General features: G+C 37.0%; 1 protein-coding gene across 1 annotated transcript in view; it reads left to right on the top strand.

The window, feature by feature from the left end:
- The window catches only part of RBFOX1 (RNA binding fox-1 homolog 1), a 1,305,306-nt gene that overhangs the window by 131,675 nt on the left and 1,147,690 nt on the right, over nt 1-25,941 (top strand). The window contains exon 2 of the mRNA XM_059826338.1: nt 18,370-18,429. Coding sequence (XP_059682321.1) covers nt 18,370-18,429 — 60 coding nt within the window. The remainder of the gene's footprint in view (nt 1-18,369; nt 18,430-25,941) is intronic.

Below are 25,941 nucleotides of genomic sequence, written 5' to 3'. Positions count from 1 at the left end.
GTAATTTACACCTAGATTTTTAAAACCTTGGACAATCAATTAATAATGAGGAAAATAGTTATAATGAACTTTGAGCCAAAGCAATTGCTTTGGTTGAAGTCCGGCTGTCTACAATCACAAGGCCACCTCTGTAGTTATCCTTAAGTACCTCTTTTCAATCAGAAAACTGCTCTGGACTTTACAGTTTGTCTCTCGAGACCGTGCATTTGACTCAGATGTCTTATTTTAAAAGTGAACACACCCTTGCAACATCATCGCTCTCTTACTGAAATTCTTGCTATTGCTGCCTGGTGGAGCCTGCTGTTCCTGGTGTGTAACCGTCACGCTGCTGCACACACAAAGCTTGTGAACTCCTGGAGTGTGGTGGTTTTCCTGCATCCCACCCTGCCAACATCAACTCTAAAGCTGCAATGCACCATCTTTAGATGTGAGCTATGAGAAAATGTGAGGCAATGTCTTAGATTGCAGTTGGCAAACAAAGAAAATGCAAAGCACTGCGATTGCTGTACTTGAAAGTGGAGAGACAGTCTTTGAAGGCAGAGCTGCATTCCTTACCAGCACTGATATCAAGAGAAGTATCTTAATAGGGAACATGATTATTTGCAGTCTTCAAGGATTTGGATCTAGTTCAATCTTGGGCATTGTTGCTTCCTATTAAGCAGGTTTAATAAGATGGCCTCAGGACTTTAATTATAATCATACAAGGACAATACTGAGGATATTCAGCACAATGTAAATGAATTATCAGCAAAGAAAGGCAAAACAACAACAACGTCCCCCCCAAAAACCGCAATCAGTAGCATATCTATTTTAACTTTTAAGACAAAGAAGTGTTTGTAATTCATTATGTGCTGGGGTTTTGCTTAAGAGCTAGACAGGCATCACGTTGCAGCTGTTCTAGGGGTATGTACAGACATTTTGGTGGGATTTTGATTTTCAGTTATAAGGCAGGAGTTAGCTATAGAGTTTAATTTCTAGTCAATTCTTTTACATAGGTTTTTTTATATTTTCTGCTATGTATTGCATATTCATAGACTTAAAACCTAAAGTATAATCTGTTTCGTATTTCATGTTGGAATTTGGAAGCTTCAGCTGCGTATTGAGTTGTGTTGAACCTGATGCTTAATCTTCCTGCATCTGCCTATTCTCTTTTGTTGATCTCTTGTTGCCAAACAAGTAATCTAGGAATATTTGAATGTGGTAATTTATATGGTGATTTGAATTTGGTAATTCACCTTTTGATTTGAAAATATGCAAGGTATGAATAATTGTAGGAAATCTGCTCCAGTGTCATACAGATATGGTTTTTAGTATATCTGGTTAGCACTTCAGTATATCCAGTAGCATATTTAATAATTGAACATTAAAAATTGTTTCACTGCTTGTTTGTTTTATGTCCGTAATAAATGCTTCTGTTTAATAGAATAGAAACATTTTTAGGACAATGTGTAAATCGGAGTTAACCCCTCCCCAAAACATAAAGCTGAAAATGTTCTTTTTTCAGTTGTGGAAGAACTTAAATGCCTTCATTTCATTGGAATGCATCTATGAAGTGTAGTTATTCATACCCTCTCCTTTTTGCTATATCCCTTTAATACTGTCTGTTCAGCAGATAAAGTGTTTCAAACTATTGATGTGAATGTTAATGTGCAGGTTTTTTGCTTGTTCTGAAAATGTTTTCATACAGTCAGGTCTAACCCCCAAGCAGAACTGTAGCCTTGTCTTACAGAGAGGGGTTGATTGAGGGCAGAGAAAGTGTCTGAGATGTGTGTGGGACTAGAGACAGATATGATTTTCTTTATGGTTCTGATTGAATAATTCCAAACCTACACTGATTTGCTCACTTCTGTAATCACTATATAAATTAATTAATACCTACTGATGACACTTATTTCTAGATTGCTAGCAGTGCAAACCGTATTCCCCAGTTAAGATCAAGTTGGTTTCTGATTTTTAGTTGTAAGGCGGGAGTTAGCCCCTTACTTATAGAGTTTAATATACACAATAAAAGAACATAAACCAAATTTATGCTTATCAGTTAATAAAATCGAGTGTTTTATAATGAGAATTGAAAAGATTAGAACTTGTCAGCAGTTTTTGCTGGGAAGAAGGCAAGAAAGAATCACAGTACTCTTTTCACAAATGCCTTCTCAAATAATTATTTTGCTTTTTCCTTATCTGAATGTCTGATGCAAGATCTGAACTGTTTGCAAATATACTTTTTCAAAAAAGGAGACATTTTTGTGTTTGAAACTGAGATCAAATCGGATAAATCAATTAATATTTATAATGTCAGTGGATATTTAAGCAATACTATGGCTTAATAGGTTAAATAGTAGTATTAGTATGTATATGTTTGAGACTGGAGATTTTTGCGTACCTGATGAAGTTTAAATATATAAGTAACAATAAATAGATGCAATGTCAGTAGGCCTTTCAAAGGCAACGTTTCTCCTTCCTGAAAGGTAAAATGTATGCAATTTAAAAAAAACCAAAACATTTAGTCAAAGCAGTTGACTCGTGCTAAGTACCAGTATGGATTCGTAGGTAAAATTAATGCTTGAGAATAATCACTGATGTTAGCAATTGTTTTCATTTCACTGGCTAAAGTGAATGGATGCATGTATGTAAACATGAGCTGGATATAGAATAGATAGAAACATCTCCCTGGTCGTTATGTACTTGATATTTGATAGCCTGCTAAATAAAACTGCTAGCTGAACTAACAATATCTATTGATTTTACTGCTGAAAAAGCATACATACTAAACAGAAAGGGTTCAGCCCAGTCAGTTTTTAACCTTTATTAGTCTGTTGGTATTGCAATGAGAAAACCCTCCTCTGGCCAGTAGAAGCGATGTAGAGTTCCCACATACCAAGATAAATTTCCAAAATGGATGAAGACAGGTAGAGCAGTTAAAAGAATCATATATTTCAGGAGGCAAGTGAGATATGCTGTCATAATTTCCTACAGCATACCATGTTATTATGAAAAACAAACAATAAAATGTCAAAAAAAACCCGCCCCAAAAGTGAAATTTCTTTTCCTTTTGTTTTCCTTTTTTGATATTCTATGGAAAACTAAGAATTGAGTTATTAAGGAATTGACCAAATTGGTTATTTACCAACTTGAGATTTTTGTCACTTGACTCTTCAGCAAGGAAGGAAATTTGGATAGGCTTGGTGATTTGAGTACAGCAGAGCATTACCAACGAGCACGGAGAACAAAAATGCAAAGCTAAGCCTGTGGATGCAATGACTTGAAAAGTACAGCCTTTCCCTCAAAGGGTTTTATCCCATGTGATCTTTTCCTAGTCAGTTCTCACATGGAAATAAGTACGTAGCATAGAAAGATGACATCTACCTCAACCTTATGGTTTCACTGAGGTGTTTGCTGCATTGTTAGGGCTGTCACATGTTAGTTATGAGACCCTGCATGGGAAGAATCAATATGTACCTTGACTGTGGTCTGTGCCACCGACACGGAAAGTAAGAAACAGCACATCAGTCTATTGAAAGGAAAACATTAATGCTTTGGTTTTCTGCCAGAAGAAAGGAAAATATCTATGTTTAAATTTTCCTTCAACTAGGAACATGTGAAATAGTTTTGGAGGAAAAAGGATGAGGAAAATAAACATATTGGACAGAATCTTTCCTTGATGCCATGCTTATGACTATTTTCTGTATGTCCGTATTTTTCTTTTTTTTTTTCTTGTGGTAATAGTGAAAGCTCTTTCTGTATTTCCATATGCCTGTAAGCATATGGCAGAAGTAACAAGATCCAACTAGTGGATGCACACAAGAGGGGGATTTGGATTAGAACAGGTGACAGTTTGAGCCTTTGTACCATTTGTCATTGCAGACCATGTCTGTGGGGATGATGTTGGAGAAGAGACTTCTTTTTCTTAAAAGAATCTGGGGGATGATAGGGGTGGCTTTGAAGATTATTTACTGCAAACTCCTGCACAGAAGGAAAAATCCTTTGCTCCTGTAGTCAATGTGCGGAATTAGGAAAAGCTTGTGCGAAATGACCGAATGCAAACGCTTTTATAACATATTTCAAATGATAATTTATGGTCACATTGAGCTGAAGAGTTTGAACTCATATTAGAAAACCTTCAACATATGTTAGTTAAATACAGCAATTCCATCTTGTTTAAACATAATAGACACACTCTGCTGAGTCACTCCCTATTGCTTTATGCAGAACACGCTTTGCTTGTGCCTAAAGAGTGTTATTAAAGAGACTGCTGAGTACAGAGAGCTTTAACAAAGAGATCTCACAGTAAACACTGACATTTGTTACTGCCTCTGTTCAGCACTGCTGAAAGTCCCCGGGAACTTGGGAAATTGAGCTGTCAGATCTATGAAGATGAAATGAAACTTTATTCTGTGGCTTTGGTCCCTTAGGAAAGTTTTTCAGGTCATTTAGCATTAGTATTGTGAGGAGTGGTTATTACTATTTTCCTAAAAATTATTCTCTCTTGTTGGTAGAGTGACAGCTTGGTATTGCTATTAGCCCATTTCTGTTTGGTTAAGGCAATGCCTTAAAAACACAACGCATTTTGCAGTCAACTTGCCTCGTCCATCAGCAGGACAGGATGACTGATGTGTGTCAATTGACTTGTAAATTCTAGTTAAGCAGATTCACACTATGACTTGGCAAGTAAGCACAAAATGCTCTGGGAAGAAGATTCACTTCTCGCTATTTCTGAGCATAAACATAGCTGCTGTTTGAAAAAGAGAAAGATCCAGAGGAAAAATGAAATGGCAGTGAAGCCAACGTTTGACCCTTTGAAGTTGTTGAACTGGATCTTATTTGAGATTTTGGTAGTCCAATTTGAGAGGAGGAAAACCTCAGTGTTTATAGGTGCCTTATTAATACTTTTTTTGGACTGCTGCTCTCATGAATTTTTATAAAATGTGTATGTTGTATTGCCAAGCAATTTCAGAGATATACTACTACTGAAACACAACAATAACTCTTGATCCTGAAAAAATTAGTTCTAAATCAAAAAAACCAAACTGCCTCTTAATTTTCTGAGTGATTTTCAATTCCATGACTAAGGGCCTGGAAATGGCTCTAGGGACTTAAAAGCAGGGGTGGAGCCATTCTGACCAATGTTTTGCTCTCAGTATTATATACTGTCTGAACATGGGAGAATAGGGAGCAGCCGTTACTGGTGTACCAGTATTTCAGTAGTAGTCTTCATGTTCTGCTGGGCACCCAGTTAAGCAGATTGTAACTGTTCCTTGTTCCCGCTCCCTCACCCAACCTGGCAGGCAGATCAGTGCATAATAAAAGGTGAGGATTGGTGTCTGATTTCACAGCTCAACCTTCCCTCCAGTAAAAGCATAGCTGGGAAGATAGAGCTAGTCTTTCCACAGCCCTAGGTGATTAAACTGTGTAGCTATGCTGGTAAAAAATGTAACGCAGACTTAGCATTAAATTCATGTTTATTCCTTCAGGCAACTGTACTGTGAGCACTGGATATAGGACAGTTCCAGTGCTTATCAGTACTTCTTGCTTGAATATAAAGGGGTATTATGGCTTCTAGTATCAAGTCCTGCAATCTGCATGCAGGATTCTTTTCCTTTAAGACAATCTCTTTTCCATGGCTTCCTCTGCTCAGATGGCTGAGGAGTGAAAGAGTACAGGCTGAAATATAAAACATGCCAAAATCCAACATTTCTCTATAGAGAGCTGGACATGCAGCAAGAAAAAGCCAACCTTTATTACAGAGGTATGTTATTTACAAGCTGACTGTTGTTACTAAGTTAATGGAAACTTCATTACATGTAAAGAAAATTGTTTTCTTTGGGACATTAATTTTTTTGGCTCTATGTACATTTTAATCAGTATACTTTCCTCACGGGTGCAGTCAGTACTTCTGCCAAACTGTGAGCTCTAATATTGCTAGGATTTTATTTAACTAGATGTCATTTGATTTATAATCCAGTGACTCTAATTTAAGAATCAGTAAGCTTCAGATAACAGACCCAGGTCCCAGGCAGAGTAACTTCCCATATAAATTCAGCTTAGTAAATAACTAGGGAGCTGGTTCTGTATTTGAAGCAGATCAAAACACCAGGAGTCAGTACTGGCGGCTTAAATGTACCTCCTGTTGGTGGATTGACATTTGGACATGCAAGACAAGGTATAAAAATATATAAACTGCGGCTGTGTTTGAATTTAACTATTTCCTGTGCATCTGCAGAGGTGGAGATATCTGCAACAACTGGAAGTTGCAGTGCTGCTCTATCCAACAGTGGATTTCAACCCTATCAAAGTTCTGTTCCCTGCCACAAAAGTGGCACACCAAATAATCATGCTCAAGCATATACTCATCCTGAAATAAATGTAAGAGCAGATTCTGTAGCTCAACTTGTGCACTGTCATAATGTGTGCATGAACATGCTGATGTGAATGTTCAGTTCACACTTCTCTGTGCAGATTGACTGGTGTAAATTGTGGGTTCATGTTTCCTTCCCTTTCCTTCCCTGTTTCCATGTTCTGCGTGTTGGCAGTAATGCATTGACGTAATATTCAGTTTGGTTTATTAATGCCAAGCAAATATTGACATTTACATCTTGGTATCATTTCATTTGCAAATCCCCCTATGGTAAAATCCATGTTTTCTCTCCAAAACAAAAATGAATAGGTAGTCTTGCAATCTCAGAGGAAGTGTGTGATGATGGACACAAACTCTAAAAGTTTTAGTCTTGTAGCAGTGGATCTTCCTAATATACAAAAGCTAACGATACTCTTAAGTCAGGACTAGTTCGTATCTGGACCCTAGGATGTCTGCTATGCCCTACAACATGGGGAATACTGAAGAGTTGTCTGTGCTGTAAGGATTTAAGTGCTGGGAACCCCAGGAAAAGTCTGTGTAACCTGTGTTACGGTACACAAGATGGAACCTGTTATGCAGCTGATAGGTGAATTTTTTTTTTTTCTTTGAGCAGCAGGAACACGGGAACTCCTGTAATTAAATAGACCAGTGAGCAGCAGTGTGTGCTGCTGGATGCTTTTTAGTAAAGTATGATAAATCTCCTACTGGAAAGCTGCGTAGTATCTTACAAAAACAAGAAAGTCTGTCTTATGGAAAGACTAGAGAACAAAAGCAAGAATATTATTATGCCACTGTGGGAGTCCTTGCTGTGTCTGTATCTTGGAGGCTGGGTTCAGTTTTATTCTTTCTATTAAAAAACCCAACAAAAAACAACAACAACAAAACAAAAAAAAAACCCAAACAAAACCAACTGGAGAAAGACAAAAAGGGCAGCTTATAATAGATGTTTTGTAGAAAACGATGCAACTGGTTGTAACAACCTAGTAAACAAACCCTCTGTTCAAATTTGCTCAGTTAAGATTCCTGTATCATAAGTGGAAGATAGAAAGCTATAAAGGGCTGGCATTGCTCTGCCATCCAGTAGAAAGACCTTCAGTTGAAGTAAGTTTATGAAACAAAAATGTCTTTTAGTAGAAGAGCTTTTTTCTTCTTCTTCTCCTATGCCTTTTGTACCTTTTCTGCATCATCGTCTCAGTACCCAGTTTCATGTGTGTAAGGTCTTGCTCATTGTACCATTGAAGCCTGATTAAACAGTGCTCATTGAGCCATAGGCCAGTGGACAGGACGTTTAAGACTTGCCACCTGCCTTTTAGAAGCCGGTAGGTACCAGCTCCTCTGCGCATTTGCATGAGCTCCTTCTGCGGGATAGTCACACAGGGAACAGAGCAGCCACTGGCAAATCATTAATCAAATTGCAATGAAACTGTGTGGGCAATGGACAGCTAACACAAGGGCGTGGAGGAGAGAACCAAGTCTTGACACAGTTCACTTCTGGCAAAGGAGAGAAAGGAGATCAAGTGATCGAGCTGTAACTCTGAGTCAGAACCAATGTCTGGTTATGGCTAGGTATCAGTGCTGAGTCCATCACTGAGGTGAAACTGGTGAAAATTGTCACCACACAGTTTTCAATAAAGATTTAGAAAATTGCCAAGTCATTTTTATAAACCAGGAGGAACTATTTTAAATATTTCTTAATTTTAAATGCTTCTTCTATCCTGTAAGCTTTCTTCAGAAATTGTTTAATCTTCCTAAAAGCTTATTTTTTGGGAAATTCTGGCTGTGTTTTGAAAGTATTAAAGATCTTCTTTCCTTGGAATTTGATGTCCGTTTCAGAAGCGAATTCTCACCTGTCACATGTTATTTTGAGTTGGCTAACAGCCATCTATTTTGACTGCACATCTTCATGCCTTGAAACTAAACCGGCCACAGATCCTTTTGATGCCCAGCTCTACTCCAGGAGCAACAAGAGATGAAAGTTTCATCATGAATAAATGGAAGCATTTTGGTTACTTTAAGCAACAAGTTTTAGCTTGTGGAGAAGTTTGATTTCAGTGGCTTATTTAGGACATGATTCAGCATTATGATGTCAAAGGGGTGAAGGTATCTGTTTGGAAGCCTTGTTAATATGAATAGGGATACCTGCACAGGGCTTGGTGGTCAGCTGCCTTGGGCTGCCACACAGGCAAGTGATGCTCTCTTTGGCCCACATTGTTCCAATGTTTTCCCCTCTTTCTGAGGACTGCTGCTGCTTTTCTGTGTGTCTTTCAAGGAAAGACCTGTGCCTTAATTTCTCTGGTTTTGGGAGTTGTTTAGATGCATTTGCATTTTTCTTAGGGAGAGTACATCTACACTCTCTCCTTTGCTTAGAGGTTTTTGTGGATACTGAACTACTCTATAAAGACAGTAATCACTACAAAGAGCTCCTTCTACTGCAGCCCAAGGAATGTAGATTACTTTTAGAAAGCCTAAATACAGGCTTTGTTCCCTTATTTTAAATGGACACACTCAGTTTGTAAAGGACAGCCTGAGTTCCCTAAGTGGAAACCGTTATCTGTTCTTATGTGCCCTGATTTGCGCTAAGTATATTCTCAGGAACGCGTTAAGTAGAGGTCTGTGCTAGAGACAAGATTCTGGATCTGATACTATGTGAAGGTTTCTCTATCTGGCTGAAAGGAAGCCAAGCCACCGTTCTGTAGGCGCGTGCCCTTTCATTTCCCACATGGATACAGGTACGTGCTCTGCTTACATCTTGGGTTTGAGAAATTCATTCTCAATGGTGGCAATTAAATACTAGAGACTCCTAACAAATAGAAAATGTCTCTGTCAGTTAGAAATATCTGCATATATGTCATGGTATTGCTGTTTGCCAAGCGCTGGTGCCTGTGAAAGGAGTACATTTGAGTAAGGCAGTTGATTTGGTTCTGAATAGTTTCACTGATAAAAATCTGGAATAATACAGAAGTTAAGCAGAATTACAATGTTTCTGAACTAGGTTTGTGTCTGTGTAGGCCATCCTATTGCCATTTTTCCCCTTGAGCTTGAGTCAGTGGAAGGATTCTCTATCTTTCTGGAGTTTTGATTTAGGCCCATCATGTTTTTGTTGACCTGCATTTGTTGTTCCCTGAAAGTTGAAAGTTTGCTGATGTTGACACATTTCAATACCTACTTCAGATGTCAGTTAAATAGCTTAGAAAAGGTGCTTGCTTTTAAGCAAGTCATCAACAAGAGAAAGCTTTAATATGAAAATTCAAACTTGGCATATATTTGTGGTCTTGAAATAGTGACAAAATTCAAACTGTTTCTATAGGTCATAGATTTCAATACAACTGATTTCTCTGGGCTAGTTAGGGTTCCACTTCCATGCTGCCATCTTTGAGGAGAAATCTTTAGGAAGAGGGCGTAAGTACAGCACAGAGTGGTATTGAGGGACATTCTCATTCAGTTTCTAAAGCAGTCACATGTTTTTCCTCGAAGTTGTGATATCTTAAAGCACTACAGAGATGCTGAAAATTTTTGCAGAACTCGTGTGCCTGTTGTTATTCCTGTTTCCGTAATGTGGTATGGAAACAGACCTAACCCAATGGCAGAAAGGAGGGAGTTAGTTGTGGGGAAGTGATACATGAATTTTGCCTTAAATTCCATTCTTTGTGCATCCAGTTCTCTGCATGTTACAATACTTACTCAGAGCATCTGCTTTTTATTGCCCTCCTTTTCTATTGTCACTATATTTTTACTGCTGGTTCTCTTAAACTGACATGTGCTGTAGCGCGTTAGGAGTATCTACATAATTTCATAGCTTGTATACCTTCATAAGCTTACTGTGCAAAGTATTATTTCTTGCAAGCTGTATAGATTTATTTTTCTTAAATATAGAAATTTCAAATTGTCCTCAGGACTCATGCCATTTATTCTTAAAATAATCCAGTTCCAACTGATAGAGCATTCCTCATATTATACTGACGGAAGTAAACACAGAGCTATAAGTGCTCTCTTGCCAGAGCTTGTAATAGCTGCATGCAACTGAATTTTCATTTTACTTTTATTTATTGGAGAGCTATCCTAGGATTTTGAATTGATTCCTCACTTTTGTTTGCATTTATATGTATTTCTTCAATAAAAAGAAATCTCCTGTTATTTCAGGCCTCATCAACCTTCCTGAAAAATAATACGAATAATAGTAGTATAACAAAAATTGAAATACATAACTAGTTTTCTTTCAGTCCTACAAGAACTCTCTGCTAAAACAGCAAGTGTTCAGAGCAGAAGGTGGCTTGTAATTGCAGCTGTGCATTGAAACCGCATTCAGAGAACAGTTATTATAACATTAACAAATAACTGGTGGTACATATGTTAAAATTTGTTCTGAATAAAGCAAACTTGGGGTTTAAATGCTCTTAGGAGGGACTACCCAAGTCATGGGTGGTGCACAGCTTTAATAGGAGATGAGGGAAGGTCACATGTCAAATATCATGGCACAAGGTGTAACATGTTAATATTTAGCGTATGTATCTTTACCAGTCCTTATAATTTAAGTCACGGATGTAGAATACATGACATAATATTGCTATTAGCAGGAAAGAAAAATGAAAATGGTTTTGAAAGCTAGATGACGCTATATGGTGTTCCCCTGGGGGCTGGGAAGTAGTCAGCTGTGTTTCCTAAGGCCATTTGAAGCAGAGAGGGGGGTGCAGCCATCTTGTAGCCTGTATAAACTTCTGATCTTCCACAACAGTGGAATATTTACTTTCTGAGTCAAGGCTCTGTCATGTTAGAATAATAGCTGTCCGTACAAAGGAGACTTTATAATGTTGGCCCAACGCAGACATTTTAGTATTTCTGCCTAGACATATATAGGCAGAAATACTAAATATACAGGCCTGTATGTAATATATCTAAGATGGGAAAAAGTACATTCTGGTCTTTTTATAAAAAGACTATGTGTAGATACCAGTTAATTTCATAATAAATATGAGAGACCCACTTAATTCTGAATTAGTAAACTACAAAGATTAATGTAATTGTTCCTAGTAACATGATAACGATGCTTATATTTGATTATTTTCTGAAGTCTCAGTCCAAGAAACCTGTATAGAACTTAACTCATCTAAGCCATTTGGGGTAGGAGAATGTGAGGTAGTTAAAATGCATTGCTATTAGCATAACATTAATGCTGTGCTATTAACAGACCTTGATGCCAGTTAGATATTAAATTAGATTTGCGCACAGCTCAATTCTAACTGATGCCATAGAATCACATTAGAAGTATCTTCTACAAATAGTGTTTTCTGCTTCTGTGATAAAGCAGGTAGACCACTCTGGAGAAATAAATCTGAAAACCAATCATTAATCAAAAATTACGTAGTATAAGAAATCTTTCCATGCCCTATAAAAAATAATCAGGATACATTTCTGTGTCCAAACTTTTGTCTTTAAATTCGGTTAAAGAAAATGTTGGAGAGTTCGTGAATTTAATATTCCGTGATGGTATGTTTCACTGATGGAGTGCGATGGGAGTATGTTTCTGTGAGATTTCTAGCACACCTCTTTTTGCTTCAGTTGGTGCAAACTAGGAGACATTGGAGACATTATATGAGGCTGTTTTGAGTAGAATTACAGCCCAGCTGGGTTTCTCTGAGCTTCCAACAAAGACAGAAACTTTTTTATTTCTTACCTGAACTCAGCTGAAATTTTGTACTTTGAGGTCTACCTGTACCCAAGGGCTGTACTGATTTTCCAAGATATGCTGGGATGTTTACTGGCTATTACAGTGCAAGGATGAACCCTTCAAACTGTGAGACCTCAATGATGATTATCATTACTCTGCAGATTCTGTTCCTGATTGTCTTTTAACACTCCTAGATAAATGTCCCTGAGACTTGTAGGTTACTGAAAGCTTCTGCCTCAGTAAACCTAAAGTAATTCTACTCAGGAGATAAATAGGCAATGTCAGACATCCTCATCTTAGCACTTTTCTTTGTGATTACATTTTGAAAGTATTTATTTAACTCTTGAGTTGTTTTGTCTTTTCCTTCAATTTGATTTCACAGCAGATCCTGCAATAATTTACCCACTTCACTGGCAGTTTGAGGATTAGGAAATATTGAGCAATTCAGTTGAGCAAGTGTAGTTAAGAATAATCTAGGTTTCTTCTTGCATTGCTCATGTTCTTCATCTTCAGGAAACATCTCCCCATATTCTGTCCAGGGCTTTATTGATCAGCATTTTGAAGCTTATGCTTGGCATATTGAAAAGCTAATTTCCTGTTGCAAAAATTTCCTCTCATGTCTTACATTACTCTTTCCTGCTGTGTATCTCTTATGTTAGTGTTACATGTCTCCTTTAACCTCAACAAATACACTGTTTTTAAAAAAAAGTTACTTTTCCTTAAGTTTCTAATCTTTTGGGCACTTGATTAGCCATTCCAGGCTTCTATTTATTTTTCTGCTGTGGAATCTCGTGCTATTAGACACATTCAACTGTAAAATAAATATCTGTATAATTTTGCATGATATAACATTAAAATGATTATCACTTCTAGTAAATCTCATATTTGTTTCTTGACTCACTGAATCTGTAAGTATATTGGCAGCTTCTGACACACAACTATTATCTTTGGCTTGTGATAGTAAGATTTCACAGTGGTTTACATTAAAAATGATTCAGGACCATGGATTTCAACAACGAAAATTTTTCTTATATCCAATATATTAAAATTTTTTCCAATATCCAATAAATGACAGATTGTTCTGTGAATTTATATTTTCAACTTTATTTCTAAGTAACCTTTGATTTGATTCACTGAGTCCCATCTGTTGGAAAAGGGAAGCATTCCTTATTATTGTTTTCTTTACGGATCATTTTCGCTAGTATGATATCACAGGGGAATCATTATACTCTATAAATATATGCAAATATTAGAGTTGATTAAATGATATTTTGATGATTTTAAGTTAAATTTGTTCTCCTGGAGATCTTAAATATAAAGCTGAATACATATAAAAACTATATATATAAAATTGATCCACATTCTATTGCTAATTACAGATTGTGAAATAGGCATAGTATTGTCCGACTTAATTTAGTCCCTGCTCTAAATAACATAGTTGTGGGGTTTTTTTCTTTCTGTACAATAGGAATGTATTTCTGCTGTGTAGAATAGGAAGTGAAACCCCCCACAATAATTGCCAGATTCACTTATGCAATGAAATGTGGCAAGGCCTCGGATGCCACTTGTCAACCAGCTGCTGGAGGGAGGGTTCTGCTACTGTAGCACTCTGCGTAGGAACGTTGCTCTTTGTATGCCCAGGAAAAACCTTTGGGAGATTCCTTATTCTAAAGAAGAACTGCAATATACGTCTATGTTAGGGAAGCCAAAATCTGTTCATGGTTTAAATGGCTCTTGCTGTTAAACCATCTTCTAAAAACTGATTTCAATTTGCTGTCTGCTCAGCCTTGTGAATCCTTACGTTTTCAGACCTTTTCAAAAGCCTTCAAGACATTGTTTTATTTTCATTAGAGAAGTCTTACAAGAGTATGGAATCCCCTTTCCAGAATATCTGAATATTTGCTTCATTCAGGAACTTTTGCTGTTTGGGTATTGACTGTCTAGATTGTCTTCTCCTGGGGGACCTGGGGAAGAAACAAAAAGGCTGCAACAAAAAAATACCCTTCATCTTTTTAGATGTGGCAGGCTTGGCATGTTCCTCAACTTCCAGCCTGATGGGTGCTACAAACACTTGAGATGTTGTGGCTGTTTGTGAAAGAATCCTCTCCCTGAAGTCCAGTTTTGTCCAGGATAACTTATCCTTCTTGACTACTTGGCAGCTCAGTATTACTCTGTCAAGGACTTTATGTTTAGAGAGGCACCAGCACTGCTGTGAATTGTACATGGGAAAGGAAGAATAGTTGTTATTAGCCTTACGGGGAAGAACTACCACACTGGGGAGAAACACATTCACCAGTCCACCCAGTCCTGTGGTTTTGTAGCTTCTCTATGATGTTCCAGACAGGTAACAAATTAAAGGTGAACTTTTCAGGAAACAGTGCAGGAATATATAGGATCTATAGAGTCATCACATGCATTCTTCTGCTACCATGAAAACCTATTAAGTATACTTAGGAGAAAAAATGACTATTTTTGACCCCCCCAAAATGGATCTCCACTTAAAAGTTTTCTCTCTGTGCAAGCAGGAGAGAAATTTTCAAGTCCCTTTCCTTTCCTGAATTCATGGTTGGGGGAGAAAAAACACCATTACCCATTTCCCTTCCATTCCATTCTGCTTTCCACTAGAAGGAGAAAAGATTTCTTCTTGTGTCTACTGTTTGTTTTTTTTTTTTCTCCTCTATGAAGTTCCTCCTTTGAGGCCCACCCTTTGTGGATCTGAATACTTTCTGCACAGAGCTGAGAATCCCTCAATATCCGCAAAACCTTACGAGATACAAGCTTCTTGCAGAATCAGACCCTCATACACACAAGAGTTGCTTAGCTTTAGTTTTCTGTTATAAAGCTGAAAACGTATGATGACAAGGGACCTGTTTTGAATCTTTTTTTTAAGCCTCGGATGGTACACTGAAAATAGGCTGTACTGTACTATACGTTACCTTGATTTATGTGAAACATCACATATTGATGCCTTTATAGACAGCAGCTTAGTGTTTCAGAGGAGTCTGCATGTTACAAAAAGGGCAGCAGGTGTTATTTAGACTAAATTGACCTTGAAATTGATTTCTTTATTTTATGACTTACTGAGGGGAGATTAATACTTTTTTTTCCTGCAGCCTGAAACAATTTACATGGTAATAGAAGGCATAGTCAGTCAAATAAATTGCTGGAAGAAGTAGTGTTCCAAGAAAGAAAATATGGATCTTACTTGCATTGATTCTTTCTATCCCCGGGGAGTAGCTAAGACTTTTAACACTGGGGAAAGACTGCCAAAATTTATTTTTCCCATTAAAGGCAGAAGAATGGATGGTAATGTCTGTAAGCTGACATTTACTCCAAACTTTCAGTGGGAGGGGTGGGGAGAAGGGTGTGCCCCATATAATGTTTTAATGCTCTTTCATGGTTTCTGTAAGGGCAGATGGATAGAAGAGGAAACCACAAGAAACTTTTGAAAAGCCTGATGTGGAGACAACACAGCTGCCCTTTATAACGGAGTAGACCTTGATAATAGCCTGTAGATGGGTGTTTCAATTCCACTGTTGGGTACCAAGCAGAAATCATCTCAAAATACAAATGTTCATGGAAAAAAGAGACCTGAAAGAAATTACCTGGAGGAGGCACTAGTAGGAACATGAAATATAGTTCTATAGGAGGGAGAAAGTTTTTTATTATTGTGCTGCCATGAATGCTGCAATGCTGAAGTGATGTTATTTCTATTTCCTGTAGGCTCCAAGACAAGCGCATAGTTAAATGATTTGTCAGTGGCATAATACTTTACATAACCTGAACATATATGAGATAGTATAGTGACAGATTACCTGAAAACAAGTGTGAATGCAACTTTACAAAAACAGTTTTTGGTTTGTTTTATGAGATAGTATAGTGACAGATAACCTGAAAACAAGTGTGAATGCAACTTTACAAAAACAGTTTTTGGTTTGTTTTAAATACAGAAATAGTGTATAGGAAAATGTCTTATGTGTGAAAATCATTATGATTATCCTGGGGCTGGGAGTAGCGAATTAATCTCTCTTGTCTATCAGAAAGCTGCACCTGAATGCTCTTATTGCAGCTGTAGTGAATGAATGATTATGTCAATCTTTGTAATACAAGAGGAGGAGATTGGTGTTCGGCAGATACCAGTCTGTCCAGGCTGGGCTTCTGGCACTACTGGGGAAGGGACTCAGGCTCTTGCGAACAGGCTTAGATTAGTTTGGACTATTGTCGGAATTCTCCGTCCCCCTAAAAATAACCTTTGCCTGAGGAGTTTTGCTAATTTTGCTTTTATTTTTTGGCTCCGTGTGCCCTGGATTATCACAGGTGGCAATTGTGTTATTAACATGGAGCACATCACAAGCTTTCCAAGTATCTGTCCCATATGGAACACTGGTCCAAAGCTGTTTATTAATTTGTTACTGGTTCACAGAGCTGTGCAATGCTTGGAAATAAATTGGGGGCGGGGGGGGGAGTATATCTGCAAAACACCTGTTTAAAATGACATATTTATTTGGAACTCAGGGTATTGCCTTCTGGAAAAGAGGGAGTTGTGCAGAATAAAATCTGCTGTCTCTTTGTATGTCTGCCAGCCTGCCTCTCCTAGAGAGTTTCCCAAGAGCAACACCCCGGCAAAATAGTTAGCTTGTGGGGTTTGAATTCTTACAGTGCCCTTTGCAAGCACTGTGAAACTAGGATCTGAGGTCAGCCATGCAACCTACTGCCTGATAGCTCTGTAACAAGAAAGAGAATGCTAATTAGAAGACAGAGTGGAAGGTAATGGACATTGAATACACATAGTTGAACATACATTCTGCTGTATCTCTATGTATGCTCTGTTTGTTTGATGTGTACAATAAAGCAGAAGTAGTAAAATGGGTATGGGGTGGCTGAACCGTGGGTGGTGGCAATAAGAGTAGCTAAAGTGAAGGAAAAGATGAAAGCAGGAGAATGAAATGAGTAAACATGAAGAAAACCTGAAAAGGTAGAAAATGCACAGCTTATCAGTGATGCAGCAGTGAGTACAGATGCAGAAGTGCCATTAAATTATGCAGAGACTAGAAAACACAACAGATGATTAGGTTAGTGTTTTTGTTTGATGTCAATCTCAAAGCTTGCAGCTTCTCACAGCGGACAAAAGTGACTGCATTCCTGTGTGGGGAACAGATGCAATTGGACTGTAGGAATTTGCCTGTTGGCTGATTTTGATGGTAGTTTGGCATCTACGTATGTCTTATAAAGTCTGTTTCTTGGCATTTCCTATGAAGAAGTCAATGTATACAATGGCTAGGTAGAACAGAGCACAACTGATACTCCTATTCCTACTTTACAGGAGCTAGTATGCTAAGTGGACGGACGCTCACTGCATAAGAAGGTCCTTTTGTGACTTGACTTGTAATACATGGAGGAAAATTTAAAAATAATGAGAAAATTTTTCATGCCACTAGAGATGTTATTTTTTGTAGCCCATAAATTCTTTTCATGTGTCAGTGGCAAATGTAATATGTTTCCAGCTGCTTTGTTTCTGCAATAGCCATCTTCTGAGGCAGTTTACAGACATTAAGCTTCTTTTTAGATGAGAGAGTGGTATAGTCCTCCATATATTAATGGGTAAACTGGGATGCAGAGGAGTGAAATGCTGAAAGGTCATGCAGTGAAGTACCAGAGAATTACTATCAACGCCTTGAAATATGTTCTTTCTACTGGATCATAGCACTTCTTCTATAAATAAAAGATCTAGAAACTTAATATCTGGAGGCATACTTGAACATAATAATAATAACTTAAAGAAGTTCACAGCAGTTACTATCTGCTGTCTTTGCCAGACGTGCCTCAGTTTCAGCTTATTAGACTTTCATTCCCAAACGTTAGGAGGAACTGCATAGCTTCACTTCGACGTGTAGAGCTGATCTTATTGACAGGAAAGGCAAGACATCAGGAGACTAGCCCTGGGACACCTTTTCAAAATATAAATACGAATGTACTGGCTGTAGTCATTAGGGAAGAGGCAAAAATTTAACATGCCGACTGCTTTCTAACATATCCTTCTAAAAATAGTTCTAATTGCTGTCTTGCAACATGTGTCTATTTAGATACTCTAGCACTTCTATCACCTATTTAAAAACCTCTCTAAGCCTTTGTTTCTGTATTGCATTAACAACAGTGTAGTCAGCTTATTCTCACACTATCTGTACTACAGTAATATTCCTTTGGTTTTCCGCCTGTGTTCTGGTCTCTCCAGCTGTAACTGCAAAGCCTTCACTAATTATAGTGGTGCTCAATGTTGATCTTTATTCCTGTTATGTAAAGTGCAAACTATTCTGTTTAATCTGTTTTTTTTTTTCCTTCTCTCTCTTTTCAGGACTATAAATCTGATGTCATGACTCAGGTTTCCAGTGCCAAGAACAGTCCTCAAGGTCCAGTAAGTAGAAGCATTTTGCTGAATGGATTAGATTCTGTAACTGAATTTAGATCTTCTTTTAAATTGCTTCAGTCATCAATCACTGGAACCAATTTTTACCTGTGACACCTTCCTGCTTTTGAAGTGACTGTATTTGAATTTGCTTAAATGCTCTTTAATACTCGAATATATAGCATAGCAAAGATCTGTCTTGCCAAACTGAATAAAACTGATTAGTGCCATTGCAGTGTAAGTTCATTAGCAGCCCACTGAATCTATCTTGTGTGCTACTACCTGTATCGTATCAACATACAGACTTGGCTTCAGGTTGTGTCTCACTGCTATGCAGAGGAGGACGGCATTTGAGTAAATTGTAGACTGGGGTACAACTGCAAGCCCCCCATACATTAATGTAAATATGAAAATATCTTGAAAGATCAAAATATATACAAAAGATTTTTAATTTATCTGATGATGATTTGGCAGAATCCTTTTTTACCCCATATACTAAGTTTTGGAAGAATTATTCTTTCAATAATTCTTTCTGCACTGACACTCATACTTCCTTCCCACTGAGGGTGGATACAGAAAAAGAAAACAAAAGTTCGGACAAGCTCAGTGGCATGCAAGACCAAAGTGTTCACAAGAGTAATGCGTCTGTTTGTTTGAAAACTGAGCAGGGCTGGACCAAGAGGAACTACCTTATATTGGCTTAAAGGACAGAAATAATCTAGTTGGTCTCTATCCTATCCTGCACCTATTCTTCATCATTTTCCATACAATATTATCTCTTGGCAGGCAATAGGTGTGCCATAAAATAAGTTTATGCTAAGGTGTTATACATCTGATTTTCAAAGGTGCTGATGATACTCAACTCTTTGTCACTGAGAGTTCATAATTTGTTGCAGTCAAGTCCCTTTAGTCTTTTTTTGTCTCTCTCTAAAACACTAATATCATGCCATAGTGCCTTTTCAAGTGCCTCTGGCTGGATGATGCCAGTAATTGACATTACTTTGCTCTATGCACATTTGGGCTTTTTTTGTGGTTATTTTTTTCTTCTGATTATTTAAATTGTATCCCCTCAGACCTGAGGTTGTAGGAATGTGGATTTATGTCAGAATAAGGAAATACACGATATTTCAAGTATTTGGCAAACCCTTTTTTCCTGTTTGCAGGCATGATTAACGCAATTTTAAACATGAACCTTAAAAGTTCCTTGAAAGAAGGAGGTGGTTGGACTTTTTCCAAATGAACACTGTCTTTCAGTTTGAAATCACTGCCTTTTGAAACTGCTTAGTCACGTTAACATAAATATAAAAATATCTTGAAAGATCAAAATATATACAAAAGATTTTCAATTTATCTGATGATGATGATTTAGCAGAATCCTTTTTTACCCCATATACTAAGCACTGACACTCATACTTCCTTCCCAGCAGAACAGCTCTTGAAAGCTTTAATAGCTACTGAAAAGTTGCCGCCTTTCTGTTAGTTTGTCAAAAGTTAAGTTGCAGAATAATGTCGTAAGAGGTGAAGGTTTATTTTTAGAAACTTGTTTTTCTGCTTAATGTATTTGCATTGAAATTAGTATGTATTGGTTAAAAATGAATGTTTTGAAGAATGATATAGTGTTTTTCTAGCTGAATGTATTTTCTATAATAGAAAATGGTCTGCTACAAATGCAGAACAAGTTTTTATAAATACCTGTCATTTTATATTGAAAAGCTTCCTCTTCCCTTTTTAAAAAAAAAAAGAGGGGGGGGAAAGAAATGGGATGGGAGCTTTTCAGAATTTTTTGACCCAACTTAACGTGGAAATTCTGATTTTTTTTTTTTTTTTTTTTAAACTCTATGATTCAATCCTTTGGTTGCTGTTTCTTGTAACAAAGTGTCCTCAACCTTCAAAGTACTGCCTTAAAGACGATTTCAGTTGTCTTGCTTGAGCCTCAGTAACTTATAAACCTTTAATTATTGCTTTTTTACCTATTTTTGTGTGAGGGGAAGAGTTCAAAGGCAAGTTGAGCAGTGTATTTTGATCTACTGAAGAGGGTTGTGATGGGAAGAGAAGAGAGTTTCATGTTTTCCATGATATTTCTGAAGCCGCACAACCATGGCACAAAAAATGATGAGTTAAGAGTTGAGCTTATTTCTCTTGAAATTACACTGTCTCTGTTGTTTCTTGGAAAATTGTTTGTTGTGATGGATGAGAAAGGATACACGGATTTTTCAAATGTGTTGCCAGATCATTGCTTATAGAACAATCTGGTAATAAAAGGAGAGTTGACAGATGAGAATTCAAATGGATCCGATAATGAATTATTGAATAATGCCCCAGTTCCAGAGCCTGGAAGGCTTATTTCCAGGTTTTGGTTTAGTTTGTTTTTTTTTAATAATTGTTGGCTGCTTTTCCTGCTCTTAGTGACAGATCCTATATGAAAGTCTAATGCAGCTGAAACTCATAGACTGAATTTACTTCTGTGTTATATAATTGAGACTTTATTGAAATGGCTGGAGTTACAGTGATATAAAACTACAGCGGTAACTCAGTGAATCAGATCTATCAAATTTCATGTTTCTTGATAGGTATAGCTGCTTAATAGATTGTTTGTTAAATAATTCAAGATGTTTTCATTAAGCTGAGTGATTGTGCCTTTTAAAACTTCTGTTTTGTTCTTAAATCTTGTCAGGCAATCAGTTATACCTGTGGAGCTAAGAAAATCTAGCTGAAGAAATTACTATTGGGAAGCTTTAGGAAGCTGTCAAACTACTAGCTGCCAGAATCTAGAGGGCTGGACATGGGCTAGGATTCTACCATTTTTGTCCCTTTTCTTATAGCTTCCTCTAAGTGCTGTGCTCTTCTTTTATCTGTGGTTTTGTACTCTTCTAGGCTACCTTAAAAATCTCATTCTTGCTTATTTAAAGGTTTATGTTTTCTAAAACGGCTTTGCCTTTTCCTCAGTCTCTGTCTCAAATTCTTGTCTATATATTGATATTTGATAACAAATATCATGTACTGTATTTAATCAAGAGATGCTGAGAAAAGGTACTGGGAGTAAAACAGGACTCTTCAGGGTAATTCAGTAGGGACAATAATGATTTTTTGCTGAGAAATAAAATTGCTGCAAGAATTGCTGCCTGTGATCTGAATAGAAATGTGCTAGCTACCTGAAATTGCCTTATCTCTACTGCTGCTTCAGGAGAGATATCTATTAGCTGGAGATAATGGCTTGCAAGAAAAGTGGATTCCTCTAAATTTTAGATTTCTATTAAATGGAATATATCTTAGCACCAGCATTCTTTAAAAAAAAATTAAAAAAAAAAAAATCTGTCACTACCAGGAACAAGAGTAGAATTGAAATTAAAAGCAGTTCTTCCCTAAGCATCATCACAGAGCGTTTGGATAATATTTTGGGCAGGAGAGGAGAGTCTTTAGTGCAGGGGAGAAGGGATGTGCGGATGTCTCAACTGATACTGTAGAGCTGATCTAATTTAAGAGAATTAAAAAAAAAAATCTGGGGAACATCTTGATAATTTTTTTTTTTAAATTCTCAACCTAATTTATAGAACTGCTGCAAAATACAGGAAAATTATTTGCAGCTCTCTCATGTGGATCTGAGAGCATTTTATGGGTTTCACTGTACGTGCACTGAATTCAGAATGAGGTCACAATTTTACCTGAGATGCCTAACATGGAAAGATTTTGTCAAGTTTTACATCACAGTGTCCGGCTCCTTTTGAGTATCCAGGCACATGAAATCTGTTGGTGTGTTAATCCACAGCCGATAGGAAACATCAGAAGCTATTAAAGAACCTTGACTTTGATTCTTTACATCTTCATTTGTTTACAGTGTTATTGCTTGTTACTATTGCACATGGCTGTGGGGTTTTTTTATTCTCATCAGATGAGTTGGCCTAATGGCTGGAGGTGCAGTCCTTGTTAACTGGAAATAGTCTCCTTGAAAATATTCCAACATAATTTAGATGATGAGATAGTGTTACTGTTATAGGTTATACAGAGAAAAACCTCCAATTATAAATGTTATTTAATGATAAATGAAACAAAGACAATTCAGTTATTCTTACATTCTCAGTATTCCAACACCTGTAATATACTGATACCCTTTTCCTCTTCCATCAGGTTATGATTTATGCATTATTACTAATGTAGGTGCATACCTTGCTGAATTTTTGTTATTGGGGTTAGCCTTGCCTAGAGTGGTAATGATGTGGATGTCTACAAAGTTGTAGCTATTTTATTATTCTTAGAAAAGCGATCTCTAGGATAAGTTGACGTTTTGATTTTTCATTGCATTAAAATGAAGTTTGGTGTTGTCTTGGCTGGCAGTACAGGTGATGCTAAGCAATGCCTTGTTCTCTTAGCAGCCTCCCTTCCTTTCACGATCAGAAGTTCTGCTTCTGTGCTTTAGCCAAGGAGTTAAGTCAGTCTAAATAAAATAAGAATAAGCATAAGCAATTTCCAAGAGCTGGGAATTCAAATGCTGTAACAAGCAGGCGAATCAAGAGAGCGGCTGAAATGCCAGGTAAAGTTTGAAAGAAGATCCTTGCATCTTCTTGAATATTCATGGTTCTGATGTGGAAAGAAAAGCTGGGGTTGGACAGTAGCTCAATACATAGAGGGAACACACATCCAATGAAGAGGACATTTATGAATAGAGTGAGTGTCTATGGAAGTTTTTCTTTGTGTTGTTTCTCATGAAGGATAAGCCAAACTGATGTTTGAAGGCTCTCAGTCAAATTTGGTCGCACACCTCTTCTACTTGGAAGATAAAGGAAGCCACCCTATGGGTTCAATGAACTGAAACAGGTTCTTTTAAAAGCAACTGCAGAAAAAGCAAAGGAGAAAAACAAATGCCTTTGCTGCTGTTAGTAATATTCAATTTTTGGTAGTTCTAAATACTGGAATCTAAAGACTCTTCAGGAAAGAGTTTGTGAGCATGCTCACAATCTGAGAACAAAAAGATTAAGAAAAAGCGCGAAAAGGCTGTGTCTGCAGGAAAGTTGTATAAAAGCTGTATAGAAATTGATGCTTTTCACTGCTAGTGTGGGGTGGAGTGTGCTCCCATAAGTGGAATGCAAGAGACTGTAATAAATAGGATATAAATATACATTTCATACAGCAGTTCTGTAAATATCTACTTACATAATTCGAGTGAAAGTAAAGGAAATGTGGTAGTTTTGCCCAGCTTTTCCTTTGAATCTTTTCCTTTTGCTTGGTTTTCAGTCAGGAGTTGCAAAAATGTGCTACTGGAAAACAAATGAATAAAATTATTGATTTACATAAATATTTGCACAAGCAAGATTTAACTGTTGTATAGCTGCCCATCAAACAAATTCTATTTAGCTGCGTTACGAGAATCACATACCATTCATTTTGATGCTTTTATCATTCTCTTAGAGGCAAATAAATCGATGTGTCATTAATACTACAAGTATTTATAGTTCAGTTAATATTATCTTCGTTTTTCTTTTGCACTTTATTCATATTAACAATGTTTGTAAAGTATCAAAACCCAGAATTTAAAAAAAATAACCAAAAACAAAACCAGAAAACACGCTTCTAAAAGCCAGCAAGAAAAACTTTTGAGAATTCCAATGGATGAGAAACATAAATTAGAAAAACAACCCACAAACAGCCTACTCCCCTTCAACGGCCCCTTTTAACTCCCCTTACCAGTTTTGCTATCACTTTTATATAGGCATTGCTATGTGTGTTAAGAGCCAACTTAGAAATATTAATTTTCTGCCACTTTTGAGGTAACTTCCAGTAGGATAGTATGTATTGCATAATGGTGAAACCAGGATTTTACACACTATAGTAAACTGAAATCTCATCAGGACGCTCTGTTTAGTATCTTCAGTCACAAGGCAATGACAGCGGTGATGAACACTGAGATTTAAAGTGTGATGACAAGATGCCATCTAGTGACAATTTGTAGGAAATTGTACTTTGCAATCTGTATTTACAGAAAGGTTTTCTCCTCTTTTTGAGGATTCAAAGATTGTACTTCAGAGCAGAAATTCAACCTTCATCATGTTGCTCAGAAGTTGTTTTTCTGGAAAAATGATTTGCACTAGATTCAACTGCCGCTATATTAAATGTGGGATACGTACTCAATTGCTTTGCTTTCTATACTTGCCTCTGGTTTTGCTTTGCAAAGACAAATACTGCCACTGCTGCCTCCCAAATCATCTAGTCTCTCTGCTAAGCAGAAAATATGTTTCTTGGTGAATTTGGTGGAGCAGTACTTCAGCAGTTCTACTCTTACCTGGCAAGAAATAGATGTAATATTTGTAGAAGAGAAACTATTTTGAATATAGAACATTTTAATTTTTTTCTTTACAAAACCAGATTAAATTAAACTTGTGAGTATTTGCATATTTTTTCTGTTGTAAGAAAGAAAGATTTATTTTTTTTTTAATCAGTTGCTGCTTAGAAGTATCAGGTACATAAAATGTCAGAGGTTTATTGTCAGGACAGTTATTTTCTTTTACTGGGAAAGCACCAGTTTGACAGAGATTGAAATTGGGTACCTACGATTTAAGTAATACACTATGTTGAGTGGTGTGTGTCTCTTGGTGGTGATAGACACCTGGTTTCCCCGAAGACAGCCAAATCTGTTTTGGAGCATGCTGTCTTACTCCATCCTGGGAAAATCATGTCTGATAGAGTTTCGTTTTGTTCCAGAAATAATCTTTACAGTGGGTTAGCTGTGAGTGTGCAGTGAACGCTGTCCTCTTGGCCATATTAGCAGGAGTGGGCAAGAAAAATGTTAGTGTCTTTATCAATGTTAAATAATACCAAGTTTTACAGGATCTAATTTTGACATCTAAGAGTTCAAGTCAACAAAGTCCAGAAAGTGTCAGCTACCTCTCTGTAACTGTTCGTAATCGCCGTCTTATTTACTTAACAGAAAACAGAATGTTCTTATACTAAGTACGTTTCTCAGAAAGAGTGACTGTTTACAAAAGGTGAGATAACTGAAGGAAGTGATTTCATAAATGTCCTCATATCACAGAGTACTTGAAGATATCCTTAACCTGAAGCGTGCGAACAGTCCATTTGAGAAAGATCAAAGCGTTTCATAACCGGCTAACATGTTAGCAGTAATCTGTCGGACCCAGAATAAGGATTTGTGGTGTACCTGTTTGAATAGACACGTATAATATGGTTTTGCATGTAAATGAGTTTGACAGATATAAATTATGTGCAAAAATTAAAACAATTTAAGTTGCAGTTACCATATTTGGAGATTCTGGCAGTCTGAATGTATTTAGGATAAAGACCAAATGGCTGAAAATAGACTGCGTTAATTTTATTTTTTGTAGGGGAAGACACTTGCTTTTTGATTTCTTTTGAAATGTGTTGATCCTCTCGAGCTATGAAGGAAGCGTGTATGTTGCGAGATAGATTTGCTTCTGAGGCAATAGCTAAATATCCATTTAAGGCAGAAAGAAATAAGGCCCCAAAAGCAATCTCGTAGTATTGATATTTTTAAAAAAGGAAGTGTTTATG

Source organism: Gavia stellata, chromosome 18 (assembly GCF_030936135.1).
Source record: "Gavia stellata isolate bGavSte3 chromosome 18, bGavSte3.hap2, whole genome shotgun sequence".
Classification (NCBI taxonomy): Eukaryota; Metazoa; Chordata; class Aves; order Gaviiformes; family Gaviidae; genus Gavia; species Gavia stellata.
Note: the sequence above shows the minus strand (reverse complement) of the source record. Positions and strands in the feature narration are given on the sequence as shown.